Below are 21,771 nucleotides of genomic sequence, written 5' to 3'. Positions count from 1 at the left end.
TTCTGTATGTAACAAAGGCCTAGATTTTGACCAGTCAGAGTCCCTTCACTTAAATATTCCTTTAAATCTAAACATGTTTCTTTCTTTCTTTCTTTCTTTCTTTCTTTCTTTCTTTCTTTCTTTCTTTCTTTCTTTCTTTCTTTCTTTCTTTCTTTCTTTCTTTCTTTCTTTCTTTCTTTCTTTCTTTCTTTCTTTCTTTCTTTCTTTCTTTCTTTCTTTCTTTCTTTCTTTCTTTCTTTCTTTCTTTCTTTCTTTCTTTCTTTCTTTCTTTCTTTCTTTCTTTCTTTCTTTCTTTCTTTCTTTCTTTCTTTCTTTCTTTCTTTCTTTCTTTCTTTCCTATAACACCTTTATAGGGTGCTCCAATACATTTATATACAACTTAACCTTTAATTAAAAAAAAATACGTATGGTAATACATTTGCTTTTACTATATCAAGCATTTATTGAAATAAATCAAAATCTTATGCATCATTGAACTTTATTTTCATATCAGATTGCATTTTTTATGACAGTTTGATTTGTTCATATTTTGCTTGATTTAATTAACTTTAACAGACATTTGAAGTGGCTTCTAAAGTTGGCAAAACATTTAGGTCTTGCCAACTTTAGAAGTTATCAATGATCACAAAATCTCAAAGTCATTTTTTTTAGGTTTAGAAAAGCTCTTGTTGAATGTCTTTCTCTGGAGGATGACAGTGTATCAGATGAAAGAATGTTGACTAATTTTCCTTTAAAATTTTTTCAATCCATTCCCTGAAGGAAGCAACTCGTGTGTAGACATCAGGAGTCATTGGGTTTCCACATCTACGTCCAGAAAAGGAAACGACACCTACTGAAGTTCCATTACAGATCAGTGGACCTCCTGAATCCCCCTGCAGCAGAAAAATGCAAGAAATAATGAGGTCTAATGAACGTTAGTAAATTTTTCTTTGCATTTTTAACCAGCCTTACCGAGCAGAAGCCCTGTAGTCTTTCTGCCCCCATAGCACAAACCATTGATCTGGTTATGGGAACTTCTCTCCATCGTCTTTGACAAGTACGTGTTGGCATAATGGTGACATTGACTTCCTGAAGCCTGTTTGCCAATGTGTTGTTGTCCCCTATGTCTCCCCAGCCTGCTGTGAGGCATTTACTTCCCACTTTGGGGCGGTTGGACTTCATAGAGATCAGCTGCACTTCTTTGGTTAGAATTGCTGGTCTGCTAAGCTGAGAATACATTTACAATAAAAAACAAGAAATATTAGTGTTGAACTAATTTAAAAATCTATCAAAAAAATCTAAGCAAGAAGGGTTTACTGATTTTAAAACCTGATATATTTCACCCAACCTTTAGCAGCATAATATCATTTGCAAGATCAGTGTAGTCTGGATGGGGAAAGGTACTGAGAACATCAATGTGCTGCTTTGCTGGCTCATTTCCCTCCAGTTTATCTGCTCCAAGCACAACCGTGTATGGTCTAGAAATCATAGAATTATACATGTTACATTTATTAGTGTAATTAAGCAGAACAATTTCTTTCTATATGACAAAAATAAAATCTGGAAATAAACTGAGACTATTAAAACTTGCGTAGTTTTTCTAATGCTACTATGAAGGGCTTAGTCGGTAAGCATTTGAGTAAAATCATCATTTGTGTTTGGGAATTAAAATAGAGCTGAACAACCCAGCTTCAGATAGCTTAAAGCCTGTACAGAGATTAGTTCCAATCATTTGCATTTCCAGCCCCACAAGACTGGTTAAGTGATCAGATGACGGAAAACTAGGCAGATTTTTTTACTTTCTGGACCTGGATTATCCACCTGTAGATAATAAAAAAATTTATTGCTCTGAGCATTTGTCATAAAACAGGACAAATTAGCCTCCTTTATGTACAAGATAGAAAGACAGACAGACAGATAAACCTTTTTCCTTCACTGTCTGACATTAAAGAAGACTTATGTCTCCTGCTTTAAAGCCAGCTTGGATTACCAAAATGATGTGGTTTGGCCAAAAGCTAGAATAATTTTTTTTTATTATTTTCTTAAAAGTTATGTTTATGAATTACTATGCCTTCAAGTAATTATTTAAATGTTAAAATAATGGTGTTACAGGTGTTACAGAGTTGTAAAGTTTTAAATATCTTTAAATCATTAAATCTAATTTTTGTTTGAAAAAAAACAAAAAAAACGGCCAAGATATCACAAGAGAGTTGTGACCTCTCCCAGAAGTCTGGGATGTTTGAGAATAACATCAACACTCCAAAGGCTGCATAAAACAGAAAAATGCTTTTGGGAGCAGGATTCCGTTATGTACATCTCAAACTAAGTCAGGGGGTTAAAGCATGGAGACAAATGGCTTTTCCAAATGGACAATGACCCTCACTGGTTTAGTTAGGAATCAAAATAGCATTGACACTTTCTTGATCTCTGTCCAACAGAAGGCATATAAAATGACATCTGAGAGCAATAAAATGAGGCAGTCGACCACTTCTGTTTTGAAGGAATGCAAATCTCTGTGAAAAGTTGTGGAAGCATACACAAAATGTTATTTCTTTGTAAAAAAAAAAAAAAAAAAAAGAAAAAGAAAAAAAAAAGATAGATAGATATTTGCTTTTTTATGTTTTATCAAAGTTAATATTTGACAAATCCTTATAAATCATAATCAGACGTATGCATTTCTTTAAATTTTTCATTTTGCTAAAATTATATCAACTGGGCAAAAGGCAGTTAGAATATACCGTACTTAAAAAAAAAGATCAACACCTTTACTTTCCTTCCACATATTCTTTCTAATCAAAGAAAGACTTATTTTAGCCTCAGAACAAGAGTTGCTTTAATTTGAACTTAGAGTTTCTTATACCTTCTGAGCAAAACTTACATTGATAAGTCACAATGTGCTGCTGTGAGCACAAAGTCCTCTCTTATGAGGACTCCACCACATATATGTCGACCTCCAATTTGAAGTGAGGCTATGTACGGTCGGGAGTGGGGTACAGCATCTCTTCCTCCAACAATCTTAGAGCCTTCAGCTACTGAAATATAAAAAAAAAGCCTTAGTTCTGCATTAAATCAATATTTTTCTCATTTTATTCTCTTTTCTTTGACTTTACTAGTCCCAGCATATTGTAGCTTACCTTGGAACAGGGAGAGCAGTATAAGTATGAAGCTGATGGCCATGGTCTCCTGAGAAGCCCAAACTGTCCTTTTTGCTTCATAACATCTAAGGAATGGATACAAAAAGGAAACAACTTCCTTATTTTGGTCTCTTTATTGCTTCAGCTTGTTTGCCAACAAGCTGTTGGGCTGTCAGTATGACAAAATACATCTTACGATATCCTCAAGCAGGTTTCTAAATTGGGTTTGAAATCTTTAGTAAGATATCAGTGATACAGAAAACTAATAATAGAGGAAGAAATGCACTACAGGTTTCGCTTAATGTTTTATCTACCCTTTAATCTTTTAAAAAGAATTCTGTTTAAACAGCTGAAACACTTCCTTCTTTAATGTTGTTACATCACAGCTTAGTCTAAAGCAATTTTGTGAAGAAAGAATGTGGCTTAATGCAACTTTTCTTTTGTATTTTAACTTTAAACATTAAAAAAGTACCACAGCAACGTTGCAAAACGCTTCCATATATGTAGTACTTTTTACTATTTAATAGAAGAAACTTAAAACACAGAATGTGTAGCAAGAAAAACCCTCAGTTTTATAAAGTTTACTTTTAGCAATATATAAATGATATGATAGCTTATGCTGATGAAGAAGCTTTGGTACAGTTTTACCAGAAGATTATGAATGTTTTAAATAACTAGAATTGGCAGTTATAGTTAAAAGGTCTTTCAAATCTAGGGTAAAAACAAATAATGATTATTATTTCAATGAGTATAACTTTAATTTGCTTTCTCGCCAGTGTTCTTAGTCTTTTATGTAAAGTTGCCTTCACCAATTTAATAATTTAGACTATGGCTATCAGCAGAGTTATTAATCGCCAATCAGAGTTGGTATCTAATAACTGTGCAACATTAAACACTACTGAAAATAAGCACAAGTAATTATAAGCAAATAAAAAGGGGAGGGGGGTTAAAAATCTGTCAAGAGTCTGAGGAATGTTCAAGTTTTAAGGCTGGAAGATTTCATGGTGTCCTTTAAAATAGCAGCAGATGAATGTGAATAACACTGACACAGAGCTATTAAATGCACTTAAACAGTGAAGCTTCATTTGGTTCTACAGAGAAAATGAACAATGAATACGAAAAGCATTAACATGTAGTGATATCGTATAGAATAGGTTAGTTCAGTTTAAGGTCAGGCCAGCTAGAACAAAAGGGTAAGAAGACTCACAAAATGGCTGTTACCATATGCCTGATAATATGGTAGCTTGAATCGAATGATGCTGGCCAGTCCAACCGTAGTAGCCTAACCCTTCAAAACTAATGGAAAAAGAGGAAATAAGCAGACAGTAAAACATATCATGGATTGTTTAGTCAGACTCAGTGAGCATTAACATTAATTTCACCAGTGGTGCACCATGTTTATCAAATCTAAACAGAGCCTGTTTCTAAATTCCTAAGAACACAAGTATGGACTCATGTCCTTGCCAAATACGTTCTTCACAAGAACACAGCAAAGCATGGACTTGGGGAAAACAGGAGCACGCAGCATAAATATGGGTCTATTGGAACAGAAGCCTACTCATGATGTCACCACACGCTCGGCTCTTCTGAAGCTGCATTTTACCTCCTGTTATTAATAGTGTCTATTTGATAATAAATTATTACGTTTTTTATTTATTGGGGGAATAATTAACACAGAAACACAAATCGAGTGAACATTTTGCCGTATAAAACAAAAAATCATAATCAGAGGCAACATTTTGTGTATATGCTTCCACAACCCTCTCTCAGCATAGCCGTGTGTACTTCTCACACTAATCACTATATAGGGCTCTAGTGGTTAGGCCATTTTAGATGAGTGACTGAACGTCTAGTGGATGAAAACGAAGTGGACTCGAAATTTCAACAATGCACCTTGAAAAGTAGTGATCATCCATGGTCACTAGTGTAGCAAATATATACCAGAATGCTTTGTCACCATAGACTGTCGCTGCCCGACAGCAGCGACTAATAACAAAGAAGCCACAGGGACAGTGCAATGGAGGCGGAGATATCATCTGTCTGAATGGTAAGTAAACCATTATATAGTCCACACTCTATATAGTGATTGAGAGTTCTAAGGATTAAGGTGGCTGTTTGGACACAGCAATGGAGAAACGGCCAAGGTTGTTTCTGTCATAATCAGAACCGAAGGACCCAGTATTCAGGCAAGACAGACAGTCAGATTACTCAAAAATCTTTTATTAAAAATAAGCTGGTCTCTGAGAACAGCTGCTGTCTGAGGTAAGAAACTCTGGAGGAGGAAACACAGGTTAGTGAGCACGTAAATCTAACAGAGGAAGATTATGAATAGAGTCAGTCACTAACCTGGTTTTAAAGTTCAGTCTGAACCTGTCATGGTTTTACTAAGGTTCAGACCCAAATGCAGAAGACCAAACAGGGAGACCAGGGAAAAGGTTTAACAGGTTTTATTTGAAGAGATAATTCAGAGAGAAGTGTTGCTCTGAACACTGCTCAACCGGAACTGAAAAGTGAGGGGAAGACACAGCGGTTAGTTCAGGCTCAGAGGGAAATTTGACTCGTGAACTTGGAGAAGAGAATTTGGTTGCTGACTCACGTTTCCAGAGAAGTTGTTGAATCCTTGACTCCAGTCTGTATGCTGTAGTTCCAGTGTTTGTCTGATTCGGTGGAGGGCGGAACAGGGATTACCCAGAATGCAGTTGTTATTAGGTGAATGGAGAAAACTGACTGCCACTCAGATTTCCTGTGGTACTTGAACGGATCATAGTGGAGATTAATCCCTTTCTCAGTGCGAAGCTCAAACGATCTCTTGGGGAAAGTGGATCCAAACCTCCTGTTTGAACCCCAGCTCAATCTGTAGCTCAGTTGATCCTTCCAGGGAGAGAAGGTCCGAAAAATCCAGTTAGCAGGATGACTTCCTGCCAAGAGGCAAAAGACAAACAATGTTAAAACTCAGGTTGACAAGAACTCAGTTTGACTCAGCAAAACTCAGCTTGGCTAGACTACCCAAAACTGGCAAACACACTGGCGTCGAGATAGTGGCAGTCAGCAGCTTAAGAACACTCCGTTAACAAAGTAACCATCAGCAGGTGTGTGAGGAGGCGGACCAGAACCAGGCGCCTCCTGGTGGAGGAAGGGAGACAAACACAGAAAACACATACAGACAGACAGAAGTCCTGACAGAACCAAGAGGTAGAGGTCAATTCCAACTGACTGACTGTCAGCAAGACGCAGCAAATGCTGCCCAGAGAGCCCCAGAGGCTGAAGCCCCAAAGACCGAAGAACAGGCAGGAGATCAGATCAAAGAAAATCAGAGACCCGAAGAAGTACCTGAAGGAAATCCAGGTCGGTGTTAGGAAGCAATTCCAAGTTTGGTCAACAGTCATAATCCAGCAGGAGTCCGAAGACAGATCAGGCAAACAGATCAGAACAAGAACAGGGAGGCTCAGAGGTCCAGAGGCAATCAGAAAACCCCAATACTCCCTAGAAGACTCTCAACAATAATCTGGCACTGCCGACTGGGAGCAGATAGGGTTAAATAAAGACTGGAGCAGGTGGAACAGATGAACGGTGATGAGAAACTGGGTGGAGTCATCAGTGCCAAGATCATGACTTAAAGAAAATGTGACTACAAGAAAGAGAAAGAGAGAGACTCCTCCTGCAGATGAGGGTACGCAAATATACATTTTTAAAAACATTTTTTTATTCAACCCATTAAACTCACTACAATCAGAAGATTGATAAAGAGGCTTTATAAAGGGAGGGAAAGGCTTTTTTTCCTACTTCCACCTTTAGTGTGGTGTTGTAAGCTTGGTGTTTGTGTTTTACACCCCCTGGAGTCGGTCAGAATATTTGGTACCAGTGGAAAAGTACCATGGAATATATACACTGAAGACCGGGGTTTCCTTGCGTCTCATTTACTATCTGGAAAGTTCTTGTATCAAACTTTATGACAAGAAAGTGGAGGCACATAAAATTTTCCAATACAGTGCAGCTGAGACTTCACCTTGGAGTGAGCCCAGGGCTTGAGGTCTGTCTGGATAGCGGCCCTCTCTGAGTTTTACATCATTTTACTGGGGGAGGTCCATGTGGGAATCAACAGTGACACTTAACAGAACTTCCAAATCGTGCATAACGTCATTTAGCCTCAGTTCGCCATGATCTGCTGCGCTTTGTTAACAGGACCTTTTTTCTTCAAGTTCACTCAGGAATTCATTACCCAGTAAGCCCGTCCCAAATGGTATGTAATCAGTGCCTACTCAGATCGACTGTCTTTCAGATAAGATGTTCTAAAGAAATACTCTAAAAAGATAGGATTTGACGCCCAGCTCTGAACCGGAGTGGTTTTTCAATGCTAGACTTCTGTAGAAATAATGGATATATCATGTACACCATGTTTGAACATAAGGATGTCCATTGATTCACTTGGCACCAGGACATATTTACCCTAGGCTGGATATTGACAATTCGACTCTCTCATATCTTCTGACCTTCAGCCATAGATTATTCCAGAATGGAGGGTTACAGCAGTTTCTTAAAGGGGTCATAGAGTGCAAAAGAGAAATTCAAACCCCATCGACACCTCCTTTCTCTGCAAATCTCACAATTCTAAACTTCCACCATGAAACGTGCGAATTCAGACGAAGCCCCAAGTTCATGTAAACTCAATCGCTGAAAGAGAGAAGCTCCTCCTGCAGACGAGGAGACTGGACAGGCTGATTACTCCATTCCCCACCTGCGGCATCTATGTAGGTGCATCTGGTCAAGTTTCCACCTCTGGTAACTGCTCCTTCCTTAAGTCCTCTGCATGGTCGGCCTGGCCATCCTTCTAAGTGAACAGTCAGTCGCTCCAGCCATCTTCTCCACCTCTCAGGATATCCACCTGGAATCCACCCTGAAACATCAGCCCCTTACCATTCTCTAATTCTCTTACCCCTCCCTGGTGGTCAAGATCCTCATCCTCAGAAAGAACTATCAATTTATCCACCTCAGTTTACTGTTGTTTCAAATTACTCCAGAACCAACTTAGATACAACTTTATAAATGGAACACTTCATCTGTTCACCATTTTGCTACCTTGCAAAAACAGATTCTAATGATTTTCATCAAGTTCAAAAGGTATTTTTAATGTTAAATAAATCTTACGAATGTATTTTTTTCAAATATAGTATAATGCTCATATTGTAGATTAAGAACAGTTTAGAATTTTGATAAATTCCATCAGCAGATTTTTTTCCCCTCCTTAATTATGTCTAATCTATCACACTTGGCTATTATGTGGCTATAATTTCTTTTCCCATCATATGTGCATATAGTTTTCCAATAAAAATAATTTGTCACTGATCCCTGATATGTGTGTTAAAGGGTGCATAAGCAAGCAACATAGGATTCAAGTGCTAGCCATAAGTTTGCATTGGAATATTTTGTTTGAGATGGATAATAACTGAGCTATGATCACAAATGATCATATGGTAATAATTACTATATTCAGTTTTGGAAATTAATTTTGAATCAACTATAAAATAATATGTATGCGAAAATGATTTGTGCACTTGGTAGACATAAAGAATAGTCATGATTGGTTTGGTGCAGTAGCCTCTATAAATATTTTATTTCATGTCATGTGCGCCATCCAATGCAGATCATTGGTACCATCCACATCTAGTGAAAACTAGTGTAATTGGTTCAGTCATTTAACACAAACACTCATTGGTTAGCTATTCGTCAAATTTGTGCTGACGCCAAAGGAAATCATCAGAAGCAAGCATGTGTCTTCAATCCTAAATTGTCTATGTCATGCTACAATGTCTGATTCAGAAAAAGATGTTGAAATGTCTGAAAGGTCAGAGAGAGGCAGGAGCGTATCGGGAGATGGAGACGGAGACCAACAAGACCTCCCTCATCCTGGGCCCTATCTCAAAGAATTTTTTGAAATAGTTAAGTATTTTTTAAAGCACATACTTTTTCACTTTTACTTTAGTAAAGAGGTCAAGTTGATACTTCAACTTTTACCAGAGTGTTTATAAACTGCAGCATCTATAATTCTACTTAAGTAAAAAAAGTGTTTACTTTTGACATCACTGCCCAAATCTGATATTTTGGGGATTAAATGACCTTGTCAGAGTCTCTGGAAACACTGCTCCTAAATGTGGTCCTGAATTCTACTTGTACCAGGTATTTTTGAATGTTAAAACCCAAGACATATTTGATTGAACTTTGAGCTATATGTACGTCTACATTTGACACAACAGTTCACACAGGACTCAGATATCAAAAACTTAAAAAAAGAACATGAACAGCTATCACCTGTCATACCATCTCCACTCTCTAATTATCATTCATCTTATCCACCTGCTCGTTCTGCTTTATATACGATTCAGATCATTAGCTATTTCTGTTTGTTTTTTTTTGTTAGTTTCTGTTTGAGCTATGTCCATGGTTCATGTCGCTGCTCTCAGGGGTCAGTGTGTAAAAATGGTGTTGGTGTTTGTCTTTGTCTCCTGGTCGTGTCCAGGCTCTTCTCCACATAAGGAGGGAGTTTGGGTTCTGGCTCTTCTCTACGGAGCCCGTTCAGCTCTATGTGTGGGGGGGGAGTCAGTTTTAAGTCCCGTGATCTTGGCTCCTGCATGGAGCCAGTTTAAAGTTCCTCAGTTTCTCCCGGTACCATGTCTTGTCTCTGTTCCTCTCAACCACTGGGCCTGCCTGTTTCCATCTCAGCTTGTCTGTCTGCGCTCGATCTGAACCTGCCTGGGCCCTCTGTGGATTCCTGGAGCCCTGGATCTGTCTGTTCCTGCATGGATCGGAACCCCTGGTTGGGCTATGGATTCCTGGATCTCTGAATTGTCCTGTTCTGAACTGTTTCCCTGATCTGGATCTGTTCGCTCTTATTTGGAATTGCTCACTGAGGTTAGAGGATTGGGGACAGTCTGGACAGCTCAGCACTGCATCCTGCCTTACCCGTGAGAAGGGACTGAACTGTTAATCCAGGTAAGTGACTCATACTGATAATCATCTTTAGTAAGATTATCGTAGTCATTTACCTGTGTTTTTTCCACAAACAGAGTGCCAGTTATGGGTGGTGCCCCACCTCCCCTTGCAGCCCCTGCATGTCCGCACATCCACAGAAGCCCACGTTCTGTTCTGTTTGTTTATTTTTGTCATTAAACGTTTTAAAACATCCCACTGTCTATCTTACATGAATACTAGGTCCATCTGCCCTCTTTTATATGTCTATAGATATACATCGACATAGATATCAAAATATATGGCATCAGCTGTGATTTTTTTTGTGCAAAAGATGGCAAGGAAGTATAAATTGGTTCTGCAGGTAATTGGAGATAAATGTGACAGTAAAATGATGCCAGGTTAAAAAAAAAAAAGAAATATACAGAGTGATGCTTAAACGTTTATTTATATTTTTGAACTCATAACCGATGTGTTTGGTCTGATACACCTTTTATTTGATTGGGGACTTTTCTGTATGCATGTGTTTTTACTGATAAATGAGCTTTTAGTATTTTAACCCTTTATTTCACAATTTGAGACAGACACTGAAAAAAAAGATGAGTACCGGTATGTTCCTCATTTACGAGAACTCATGCAACAAGGTTACAGCACTCACTTCTTTGTTTCGATAATCTTGTTGATCCATTGAAGATATTTAGATATGTCTGTATAGACATTAGGCACATCAGGGTATTTGCAGTTACGGTGTCTGTTGAAGGACACAACACCAACAGCCATTCCTTTGCATACCAAAGGACCACCAGAATCACCCTTTAAAAGACAGAAATCTCACTAAGTTTTATAATTACAATGATCACATGATGATATACAAAAAAATATAACTTACTTGACAAAATCCTTTGTTTGTATTATATCCACCAGCGCAGATCACTTTGGGAGGAAGACCAGGCCCCCAAATCTTTTGACAGAGTTGTGGATTTAGGAGTGAAACATTCACCACTCCCATATCATCTACTATAAAATCCTTACTCTCAGTTTTACCCCATCCTGCTACAGAGCAGATCTCACCCTCCTTCAGCTTTATTTCATCTTTTGGAATCGGGAGTGTTTTCACCAATTTGTTAAGGAGCTTTTCCAGACAACTGAAGATACAAAAAAAATGACACCAACTTACTAGATATTTACAAAATATCCCTTTACATATAACTTGTGTTACTTACTCTAAGGATCATAAGGTCATCACCAAATCCGACAGATTTATAAGTTGGGTATTTGCACATGTATTCAATGTACAATGGACTAATATTCCACTTCCTTAGATTGTGGGTTCCCAGAATAACATGATCGATTTCTCTGAAAATTTGAATTGTGAAATCCTTAAAAGAGAGCCTTTTTACTGTTAAGAGTAAAGAACAGACACAGAAGAGCACCCTGGACTCACTCAGCACTGCAGTGTGCAGCAGTGATTACAATGTCCTCGCTGACCAGAAACCCTCCACACACATGACCCATTTGTTTTGCACAGAGACCATGTACAACATAGAGTCGCTTCTCACTTTTTCTCCATGTATGATGTCAGCTCCATGGACTGAAAACAGAACAAAAGGTTAAATATATGCTCTGTGAGACAGTTAGAGTAAAAATCTGATGATATTTTACCAATTTTGAGACATGCCAGAATGTAGAAAAGCAGAAATGTGCTTAGACTGTGCATGATGCCAACAAATTTAATTTTTGTCCACAAGAGTGTAAATCTGGGTCTTTTATACATTTTAGCAGGCAGTCATTATCTTTAACAATCTTTGTTTTTAAAGCCACATCCCTTAAGCTGACATACTTTCAACTTTTCTCATCATCTTTGAGCCCACGACAGTCTGGGTCAAGGTGTGTTCAATCTATGAATATGAACGATTCTCACAATCTTTTACATAATTTTTTTTTTACCTTTCCGATCTTGTTTTCAATAAAAAAAAAAAAAAACAGCAATAATTTTATTGCTTTTTTGGGGGATTCTGCTCATTGCAAACAGAACCATATTCTTGAACAATTAGTAAATCTTTATAATCTCTTCCACGAAAAATTTAACTATCTAATTAGATTACAATGGGTAATTCAATAAGCAATTAAGCTTACCATCAATGCTTATGAGAAAAGGGCAAAATCATCAGCAAACAATAAACTAAAGTGCTTTGAGTTGAAATATATAAAATGAAAGAAAAGTCCTTTCAAGGGTGCGAGAGGTCACACACCTGATGAGACCTCAGAGGAGAACAGAGGAGAGAATCCTGTTACCACTCAGTTGCTGAGACTGTACAACCTGCAAATGTGGGCAACCTCAATACCATAAAAACAGTGCAGCCCCTAACCTAAAATACGAGCTTCATTACAATTAAAAATTATGTGATCTCAGTTCAATATAGTCACGTTTTTGGGTCCTTCAAATGCCATTGATAATGTTTCTGTTACATCCTCTGGAAGACCTATAAGTAAATTAAACAATCAAATAAGTAAATTAATCTTGGTCCAGAACCTTTTTTTTTTTGGATGAAAAGCACCAAAGGCTTTTTTGCAATAATTATGCAGTTTCTCCGAAGAAGAGGGACTAAGAGACTGGAGAGAGACATCAAATGAAACAAAAAGTAAACAGTTCTAAAAAACAAGGACTCTTACTCCATAAGAACCTAGACCTTTTCTCTCTTTGATATTTTCCTAATAGCGTTAAACCAGTTTCATTCAGTATGGAATGTACATTTATGTGAAAAGCTAAGGGGGTTGGATATCTTACAGTCATAAAGGGAGATTTAAGTAATCAGAGTTCTTTTGCTAATGTGCACTAGCCTGCCTGTGATGGTATACGCTGGGTATGGGTTGCTGTGCCGTGCGGGTGGTAAGGTGTATGGCGTCAGTTCCTGTTGTTGTTGTAATAGTAGACCTATATCCTGTGACTTCCTCAGGCTCTCTCTGTTGCTGCCAAATAACCTTTTCTATTAGTTCTGAAGTTACTCTAATGGTATAGCAGCACTTTCAGACACACTTTCTACTACTTCACTACTTAGCACTTTTCGCTTTCATTCTATTTTTTTGCCGGTGGTAAGGCGTCACTGATCCTTGTGCTGGCTTGGCTTGCTTCTCTGTCTGTTTTAAGCCTACCCTTAAAAGTACACAGAGTGTCTGCCTCATGGATTAAAACTGGTAGTTGGTTCCACAGGAGAGGAGCATGATAACTAAAAGATATGCTTCCCATTCTACTTTTAGAAATTCTAGGAACCACTAGTAAACCTGCAGATTAAGAGCAAAGTGCTCTGTTAGGAACATAAGGAACAATCATATGATGTAAGATCGAGCTTGGCCAATTCAGGCTTTATATGTGAGAAGGAGGATTTTAAATTCTATTCTGGATTTAATATCTAGCCATCTGTGATATCCTACGGTGGCTGTAGCAATCATCACACTAGGTTGTTTCTTTGGCTTTGTGCCTTTTATTTTCTTACATTCGCTCAACAACCGAACATGCCTCTAGCCATAGCTTGATTGCTCTATCAACTGCCTGTGTCCCCCAAAATCCTGCCTTAGCATAGGTATCAGGCTCCCCTTAGAGGCGTTAACTATAATTGTTTAAGACAGTCAGTATATCTTCCACACCATCCATCCATCCATCCATCCATCCATCCATCCATCCATCCATCCATCCATCCATCCATCCATCCATCCATCCATCCATCTTCTTCCACTTATCCGGGGTCGGGTCGCGGGGGTAGCAGCTTCAGTAGGGAGTCCCAGATGTCCCTCTCCCCAGCCACATGGGCCAGCTCCTCTGGGGGAATCCCAAGGCGCTCCCAGGCCAGCCGAGAAACATAGTCTCTCCAGCATGTCCTGGGCCTCTTCCTGGTGGTACGTGCCTGGAACACCTCACCAGGGAGACGTCCAGGAGGCATCCTAATCAGATGCCCGAGCCAACTCATCTGAGTCCTCCCCAGATGACTGAGCTCTTCACCCCATCTCTAGGGGAGAGCCCAGACACTATACAGAGATATCTCATTTCAGCCGCTTGTATCCGGGATCTCGTTCTTTCGGTCATTACCCAAAACTCATTACCATAGATGAGGGTAGGAAGGTAGATCGACCGGTAAGTCGAGAGCTTTTACTTTTTGGCTCAGCTCTCTCTTCAGCGCAACAGACCGGTACAGCACCCTCGTTCACAGCAGACGCTGTGCACCGAACTGCCTATCGATCTCCCGATCCATCTTCCTCTCATTCGTGAAAAAGACCCCAAGATACTTAAACTCCTCTACTTGGGGCAGTACATCCTCCTCAACCCGCAGAAGGCACTCTACCCTATTTCTGGCTCAAGACCATGGACTCGGATTTGGAGGCACTGATTCTCATCCTGGCCGCTTCACAATCGGTTGCGAACCGCTCCAGTGAGAGCTGTAGATCACGCCCTGACGAAGCCAATAGAACCACATCATCTGCGAATAACAGAGATGCAATCCTATGGCTACCAAAACAGATCCCCTCAACACCTTGGCTGCGACTAGAAATTCTGTCCATAAAAGTTATGAGCAGAATTGATGACAAAGGGCACCCTTAGCGGAGTCTAAACCTCACCGGAAACAAGTCTGACTTACTGCCAGCAATGCGGACCAGGCTCTGACACCAGTCGTACAGAGACCTAACAGCCCTTATTAAAGGGCCTGGTACTCCATACTCCCCCCACAGGACCCCCGGAGGGGGGGATTTAACCGGTGCTAGGATAATTATTATTGATTATGTGTGAGTTTATTACACCCTAATATTACCTGCCTGTTGCGTGTCAGAACCAATGTTTCCCCAGTAGTTTATCTAATTAGGCCAGGTCCTCGGTCTGGCTATATTCAGTTAAAATCTTCTTCATTCTGTACATGGCAAAGAATTGGGAATGGAAAGAGAATGGTGTCCTTCAGCTAAGAACAACATGTAATTTTTTGATAAGGTTGGAGCCATGGATGTCCCCTCATCTGTATGATTTAAGTATATGATGTAATGATGTGATGATTTGACATGCTCGAGATGTATAAAATGCTTCTTTAACTGTTAATCATGGCCACTTCCCAAGAAGTGAGCCAGGTTTGTAAGCAGCTGCCTTATGTAACCCTAAGTAACTTCTCCAATCTGATTAAGGTCCACACGAAGCCAAACCCTGGCCTAAACGCACAAATTTTTCACCAAACCAGCCTCTCATCCATACGAAGCCGGCGTTTCGGGGGTCTGTAAACAATCTTTTTTTTATTAAGCCTTCAGAGTGGGAAGATTTTGAAACGCCGTTTTCGCGTTTCCATCTTTAAGCTCTAACCGCATTTTTTTTCTTACACGCATGCGTCATAGCGTCGCCTCTAAACACGCATGCGCGACACAGTATCACAACAACAATGGCGCCGTACTGTGTTGAATGGTTGCTGCTCATGCTACTCACCCTGCTGTCGGGCTTACAACAGAATGTTCTTCTTCTGGAATATCTCCAGGAAGAACAGAGCAATATCGACGACATAGTTCAGCACCTGAATTTGACTGAACCACGAAAATGGACCCGCAGGGCAACCATGTATAAATATTAGTGCGCATGCCCCACATTTCATTGCCTATTTTTGCTTTGGCACCACAGCGCCACTTACAGGCCTGGCATACATTTTGCAGCGTTTTCATGCATTAGTGTGGACGATCACATTTATTTTACGTCTCCGTGTTTACGACAAACATTCTGGAAAATATTAGCGTTTCGTGTTCGTTTTGACTTTGTGTGGACGGGGCCTAAGAGTACATTTCTATCAAAATCTGTTGTCATGTCTCATGGCTATTTAATACGTACATATACATTATGAAATGTTATTTAAAGAGTTTGTACTGACTGAATTCTTTTCTGGTAAAGAGCCGGAGAGAAAAAGCTTCAAGGTGTAAACCAGAGGTCTTCAACAGGGGGTCCATGACCCCTAGGGGGTCCAAAGAGGTACCGCATAGCAGTCGCAAAAGTTTTGTTTGTTTAGACTTTTTTTTTCATATTATATATTTTGCCACTAATTGAAATTTCTTTAAATCCACATTAAAATGAATTCAACACACTGTAGTAAACAAATAAATGGAGGCAGAATATGTCGTTCAGTCATCAATGCACACATTCAGCGACACACAGGAGCTTTTTCAAGCTGGGTACCATTTTATTCATAACACCTGTCCCATCCTCAAGGAATCAGAATCAGAAATACTTTAATAATCCCATGCCGAAATTACTTTCATTATAATTTCATTGTAATAGAGTGACTATAGGGCCAGTTTAATATGACAAAATTTCAAACAATATATATAATTAGGGGTCTCCCATTCCATCTCGCCATCAGTTCGGGGGTCCTTGGCCTGGAAAACATTGAAGACCCCTGGTGTAAACACTTCATAATGTATATCTATTAAATAATCATGAGACATGTCAATAGATTTTGAACCAATGAAGAAAAGCTAGGATAGGAGAGATATGATCTCTCTTTTTAATTTTCATCACAACTCTGGCTGCAGCTGAAGGCTTTTAACTACAGCTTGTGGACTTCCTGACAGTAAAGAATTACAATAGTCCAGCCTTGAAGTAACAAATGCATGGAATAGTTTCTCAGCATCATCACTGGAAAGGATATTTCTAATTTTGGTAATATTCTGCAGATAAAGGACTGAAAAATCTAGAGACATCTTTGATAAGGGATTTAAATGGCAGGTCCTGATAAAAAAATGACACCTTACTTTATTCTTTTACTTTATTGTCTGAGCTCAATTTAATCCCATTCAAATTAAGTGACTGACTAATCAGCTTCTTTTTTTAAGACTCTGGTCCATAGACTTTAACTTGTGTTGTGTCTGCATTCAGGAGCAGGAAGTTAGGAGTCCAGGTTTTTATGTTTTCAAGGCATGCCTGTAATCTATGTAAGGGATTAGCTTCATCAGGATTTATAGACAGATATAGCTGGGTATCATCTGCATAACAGTGAAAATTAACCCCATGCTGTCTAATAATTCTAGCAATTGGGAGCATATATATAGTAAAGAGAATTGGTCCTACTGTAGCACTGATCCCTGTGGTACTCCACAGGTAACCCTGGAGCATGAGGAAGATTTATCATTAACATGAACATGAATTTGACCAGTCTAGTGCTGTTCTTTCTAAAAGAATATTATGATCAACTGTGTCAAATGCAGCACTGCGATTTAACAGGACAAGTACAGATACTCCATTATCTCAGGCCATGAGAATATCATTAGCGAATTTTACCAGAGCTGTTTCAGTGCTATGATGAGCTCTAAGGCCAGACTGAAACTCTTAAAAAAAGTTCATTATGGTGTAAGTGATCGCACACTTGATTGGCAACTATTTTCTCAAGAATTTTAGATAAGAAAGGAAGACTGGATATAGGTCCCTAATTGACAGAGTCACCTGGGTCAAGATACGGTTTCTTAAGTAAAGGTTTAATTACAGCAACCTTAAAAGCCTTATGTTACGTTTCTTATCTGAAATTCTTTTGAAAAAGTTGCTAAACAGGGGTGTGACTACTTAGACACACTTTTAAATGAGTCTCAGTACGATTTTAGCACTTAGCATAATATTGAATGTAGGGTAAAAGTTACTAATGATGTTCTTAGCCTCACTTGTATCTGTACTTATGATGTTAGATTTCAGTGCTTCAATTGATCAGTCAATCACTATATTCTTTTAGAAAGGCTCAAATATTCAGTAGGAATTAAAAGAACAACAATAGGATGGTTACATTTTTATTCGACTGCTGGGCCTGAAGTTGACTTTTTTGGCCAGGAGCCACTGTGGCAGGTGTATTAAGCTTTTTTAATCGCCAAATTTTTTTATGCCTTAAATAAAGGTTTACAACTCAGAAAATGCTTAAGAATGGTTCTTGAACTTCTACAGAATACACATTAAAGTGCTTGACTATATCTATATCAGGACTTACAAATCTGTCTGACCTGGTGTTACGTGCATTTAGAATATCAAAATTAGAGAAATATTGCTAGATTTTTACATAACATTGATATAAAATTTGTATTTCTAACTTCGTACATATTTTATGTTTATTTTGGTTTCCAAGATAAGAAAATCTAGATAAAAAAATAAAAATAAAAAATAACAATCATAATATTTATAATGTAGGTGAAAATATTGGAAATGATAATACTGGAGGCAGAGATGAGCATTGTGGAGTCACCAAATCATCTCCATAACATGTACTGTATTTGTTCTGGGAAGCCACTGAATAGTCCAGTCAGCACAATTTAATTAATTTGCTGGTTAGACTCACCTTGTTAACAGATTTGTTCCTATTAAAAGGGAGTTTTTTTTAAATAGAGTCAATGACAAAATGTCCTGCAAGAAATGGTGTTTGAAAGGTTCATATAAGGTTCACTATATTTTTTTGGTTAATTTCCGCAAACAGTTTACTGTTCTCAGCTGTTAGAGTGGCGATAGTCAAATATTATACGATAATGTCTTGCCCACTACAGCCATATTTAAAATGTAAGATTTTGGCTAAACAAAGCTGTTAATATTTTACCATAAAGGGATTAATATTCTATTGTTTTTATGTATAATTTTTCCTGTAGATGAACTATTGTCTAGTGGTTTTTAACTTCATACTTTTGAGATAGGCCCCATTATCTGGATGTTACTGTACCTCTAAATGCAACTAAGAGACAGAAACATCATACCATGCACGTATCATACAATTAAAAATTTTTGTAAACTCTCGATCATTTATGTAAGATGTTTAATTTAACAATGTGGATTATTTCAGCCAGAAGCTCAAAATAATTTTTGTCCTTTGTGGTTCTTTATGGTTCTTCTTCTTAACAGAAAAAAGAGAGAGAGAAAGCACTGACGGTATTTTTTGCAGCTTTTTGTTTTATTGCGCAATTCCGAATCTCTCCTCTCACACACCATGAGGTTTAGCTGGATAATTGATCCATTCTAAAAGTGTGCAGATTAACACGTTTTTGTCTCTACAGGATGTTTGAGACAGCTACAATATTTAGAAATGTCTGAATAGACATTGGGCACATTTATGTAGTCACAGTTATTGTTTTGGATGAATGACACAACACCAACAGCAAAAAATACAGTAGGTCAGTGACTTGTTTATTTAAGGAAAATACATTTCTGAATTGTTCTTACCTGTTTTCGGGAAGAATATCAGAACAACAAAAAGGTGAAATGTATTGATGCCAAACATGGTGTCAGCAAATGGTGCCAGACTGATTCTAGCTGTGCAGAAATTATTAAGCTGACCCTTTTATATACTTTCCCTGCAAGTCTTCTTATCTAGGAAAATCAGTATTTGCTTCATTTTTAACCACATCCCCTTCAAATGCAACAGGAAGAACTTGAAGTATCTTTTGTAATCTATAATTCTCAAAATCCTGAAGCAAATACTATGTAAGTAAATATGAGAAACGCTTCTGTTCTCTCTGTTGTTATTTCTGCAATATCATTTTGTAATCTATTGATACACTGCTTCTTCGATATAACATGTTCCTTTGATCTGGTTTATGTGACATTATTGTGCTGATCTGACAGTTTAAAATTTTCTTTTATTTTTCCTTTTTGGTATTATGCCTTCACCACTCATAAAAAATGGTGGAGGCCATAGAAAATATAATCAATAAATGCAAAATTAAGATCATGTGGCCTAGAATTAGTTACCACACTGACACGTTTCATTGAAATCTCTGGGATCAAAATAAGCCTCACAGATTAGATTCAGGGCTTTCAGTTACAGGAAGCATAATCAGTTTATCTATTGATTTGTTAAAGCTGTTGCCAACCGAGTCTCAGTAACCTGATTGTATGATCTCTTTGAATTTAGTCTTAAAAGTGCCTTGAGATGCTGTGTTGTGACTTGGAGCTATATAAATAAACTGAATTGAAAACTAAATTGAATGGATTGACATCCATATCATACAGTGGATATGAGACCCTTCCAACTTAGCTGAGTTACCAGACCTAAACATAATCTGTAATTTTTTTTTTATATAGTTCAGCCTGGCTATTTTAAAATCTTACTTCCCTTGTTTTTTAGGTAGTCTATGAAGCCATATGTCCAATATGAAAATCCATATTAATTTGGTTTAACACTGGAAGATACAGTGATAGATTTCCTGAAAGTTGTTGGTTCATCACAAAAAGATGCAATTGGGATAATTTCTCTTCCACAGGAAATATTGGCCCTTTCTTTTCCATATAGTCACTGTTTTACCTTTCAAAGCCAATACAACTGAGCAGGCCTGAAAATATATATTTGTTATACAGAACAATGTTTACATGGTAAAAAAAAAGGACAAATACTACCCTTAATATGTAATGTGTAAAGCATGTTATTGGATATAAGAAATGCAAAAATATTAGCTCAAGAAACATATGGACCTAGCTCCATTCACTCCCATGGTCCTCCTCTTCATGTAATGAAAAAAGCAATGCCACTGGTTATAGTATAACAAAGTCACTAATCCAAAACAGATTTTGGATTCAGAAACAGAAACATTGAAAAAAACTTTGATTTTGTTTTTATTTCGATATTTATTTCATAATGGAGTTTGAAGTGAAATTGCCGCTCTCTAGCCGAGCAATTAGCTGTCATGCTAAACCCAGCTACCCTTTATGAGCAGTTTTCCTTAATGCCTGTTGGCATATTAACTTCTATCCAGTTTCCAAAGTTTATTTCCTTGGTTGTTTCTCTACAAACTTTAATCATATTGCCCCAGTTATACACCTGCAGTCACAGTATGAGCCTGGTAAACTTTTCCACGGCTTCCAAGTCCTTTATTGTTGTGACCGTACAAAATCTGCCACTCTTGCAAACTGTTTAGAACTGTTTACTCCTTGATGAGAATCAGTGGGGCCCTTTATATTGGAACAGTTCCCTGGAGCAAGCTGCCAGTTGGTTCCGCTCTCTCAGTGGTAAAACAGGTCAAGCTCTGTTAAGGAACTAAGCTCCCAGAGTCTCCTCTAACCTCTCCTTTCTCTCGTCCTCCACAGAACCAGATCGGATGCTCACCAGGATCAGGGGCATTTCCTCCATCTCCTCGCTGCTCTGGAACTGTCTCCTATCCGGTGACTCCCTATACAGTAGGTACAATCAGCCTGCCTGTCTACCCTCAATCCAACACAAGACCCTCCTCTGGAAAAGGATCCAAACTCAGCCTCTCTCTCTCCCTGCTTCGGTCTAAGTTGACTGAGCTCTTCTCCGTTTAACCAGGAAATAAACTGTTAAATCTGCCTCTGTGTCCACAGTTGTCGCTTGCTTAAGAGTCTGGTCTAGCATCATGTCAATTTCAGATAGTTCTTCTGTGCTTTTTACTGATTTAGATTATTAATATTGACAAATCTGTATTATTTTTTGTCATTTTCCACAAACACTTTACTGTTCTCAGCTGTTAATGTGCCAAATATTATACGATAATGTCTTGCCCCCTACAGCCATATTTAATAAAGTAAGATTTTGGCTAAACAAAGCAGCAAATATTTTACCATAAACGGATCAATATTCTATTGTTTTTTGTATAATTTTTCCTGTAGATGAACTATTGTCTAGTGGTTTTTAACTTCATATTTTTGAGATAGGCCCCATTATCTGGATGTTACCTCTATATGCAACTAAGAGACAGAAACATCATA

At 38.2% G+C, this 21,771-nt stretch overlaps 1 protein-coding gene and 1 pseudogene across 2 annotated transcripts; both read right to left on the bottom strand.

Annotated features, from left to right (window-relative positions):
• Positions 1-461: 461 nt before the first annotated feature.
• LOC119780652 (mast cell protease 1A-like) lies at positions 462-3,242 on the bottom strand. 2 transcript variants are annotated; one of them, XM_038280755.1, is made up of 5 exons: positions 3,114-3,242; positions 2,858-3,011; positions 1,328-1,457; positions 952-1,206; positions 462-872 (listed from the first exon to the last, which is right to left on the bottom strand). In XM_038280755.1, exons 1-5 carry the CDS (start codon positions 3,154-3,156, stop codon positions 720-722), a joined length of 735 nt encoding a protein of 244 aa, XP_038136683.1. In that variant the 5' UTR covers positions 3,157-3,242; the 3' UTR covers positions 462-719. The 2 variants fall into 2 exon arrangements, with proteins under 2 accessions (XP_038136683.1, XP_038136684.1); XM_038280756.1 differs by having other exon boundaries at positions 2,858-3,008; positions 3,114-3,224.
• A 2,760-nt stretch (positions 3,243-6,002) lies between these two features.
• LOC119780648 lies at positions 6,003-21,175 on the bottom strand (annotated as a pseudogene).
• Positions 21,176-21,771: the final 596 nt, after the last annotated feature.

Source organism: Cyprinodon tularosa, unplaced genomic scaffold, assembly GCF_016077235.1.
Source record: "Cyprinodon tularosa strain WSP-4 unplaced genomic scaffold, ASM1607723v1 ctg164, whole genome shotgun sequence".
Taxonomy (NCBI): Eukaryota; Metazoa; Chordata; class Actinopteri; order Cyprinodontiformes; family Cyprinodontidae; genus Cyprinodon; species Cyprinodon tularosa.
This window is presented reverse-complemented; position numbering and strand designations above follow the sequence as displayed.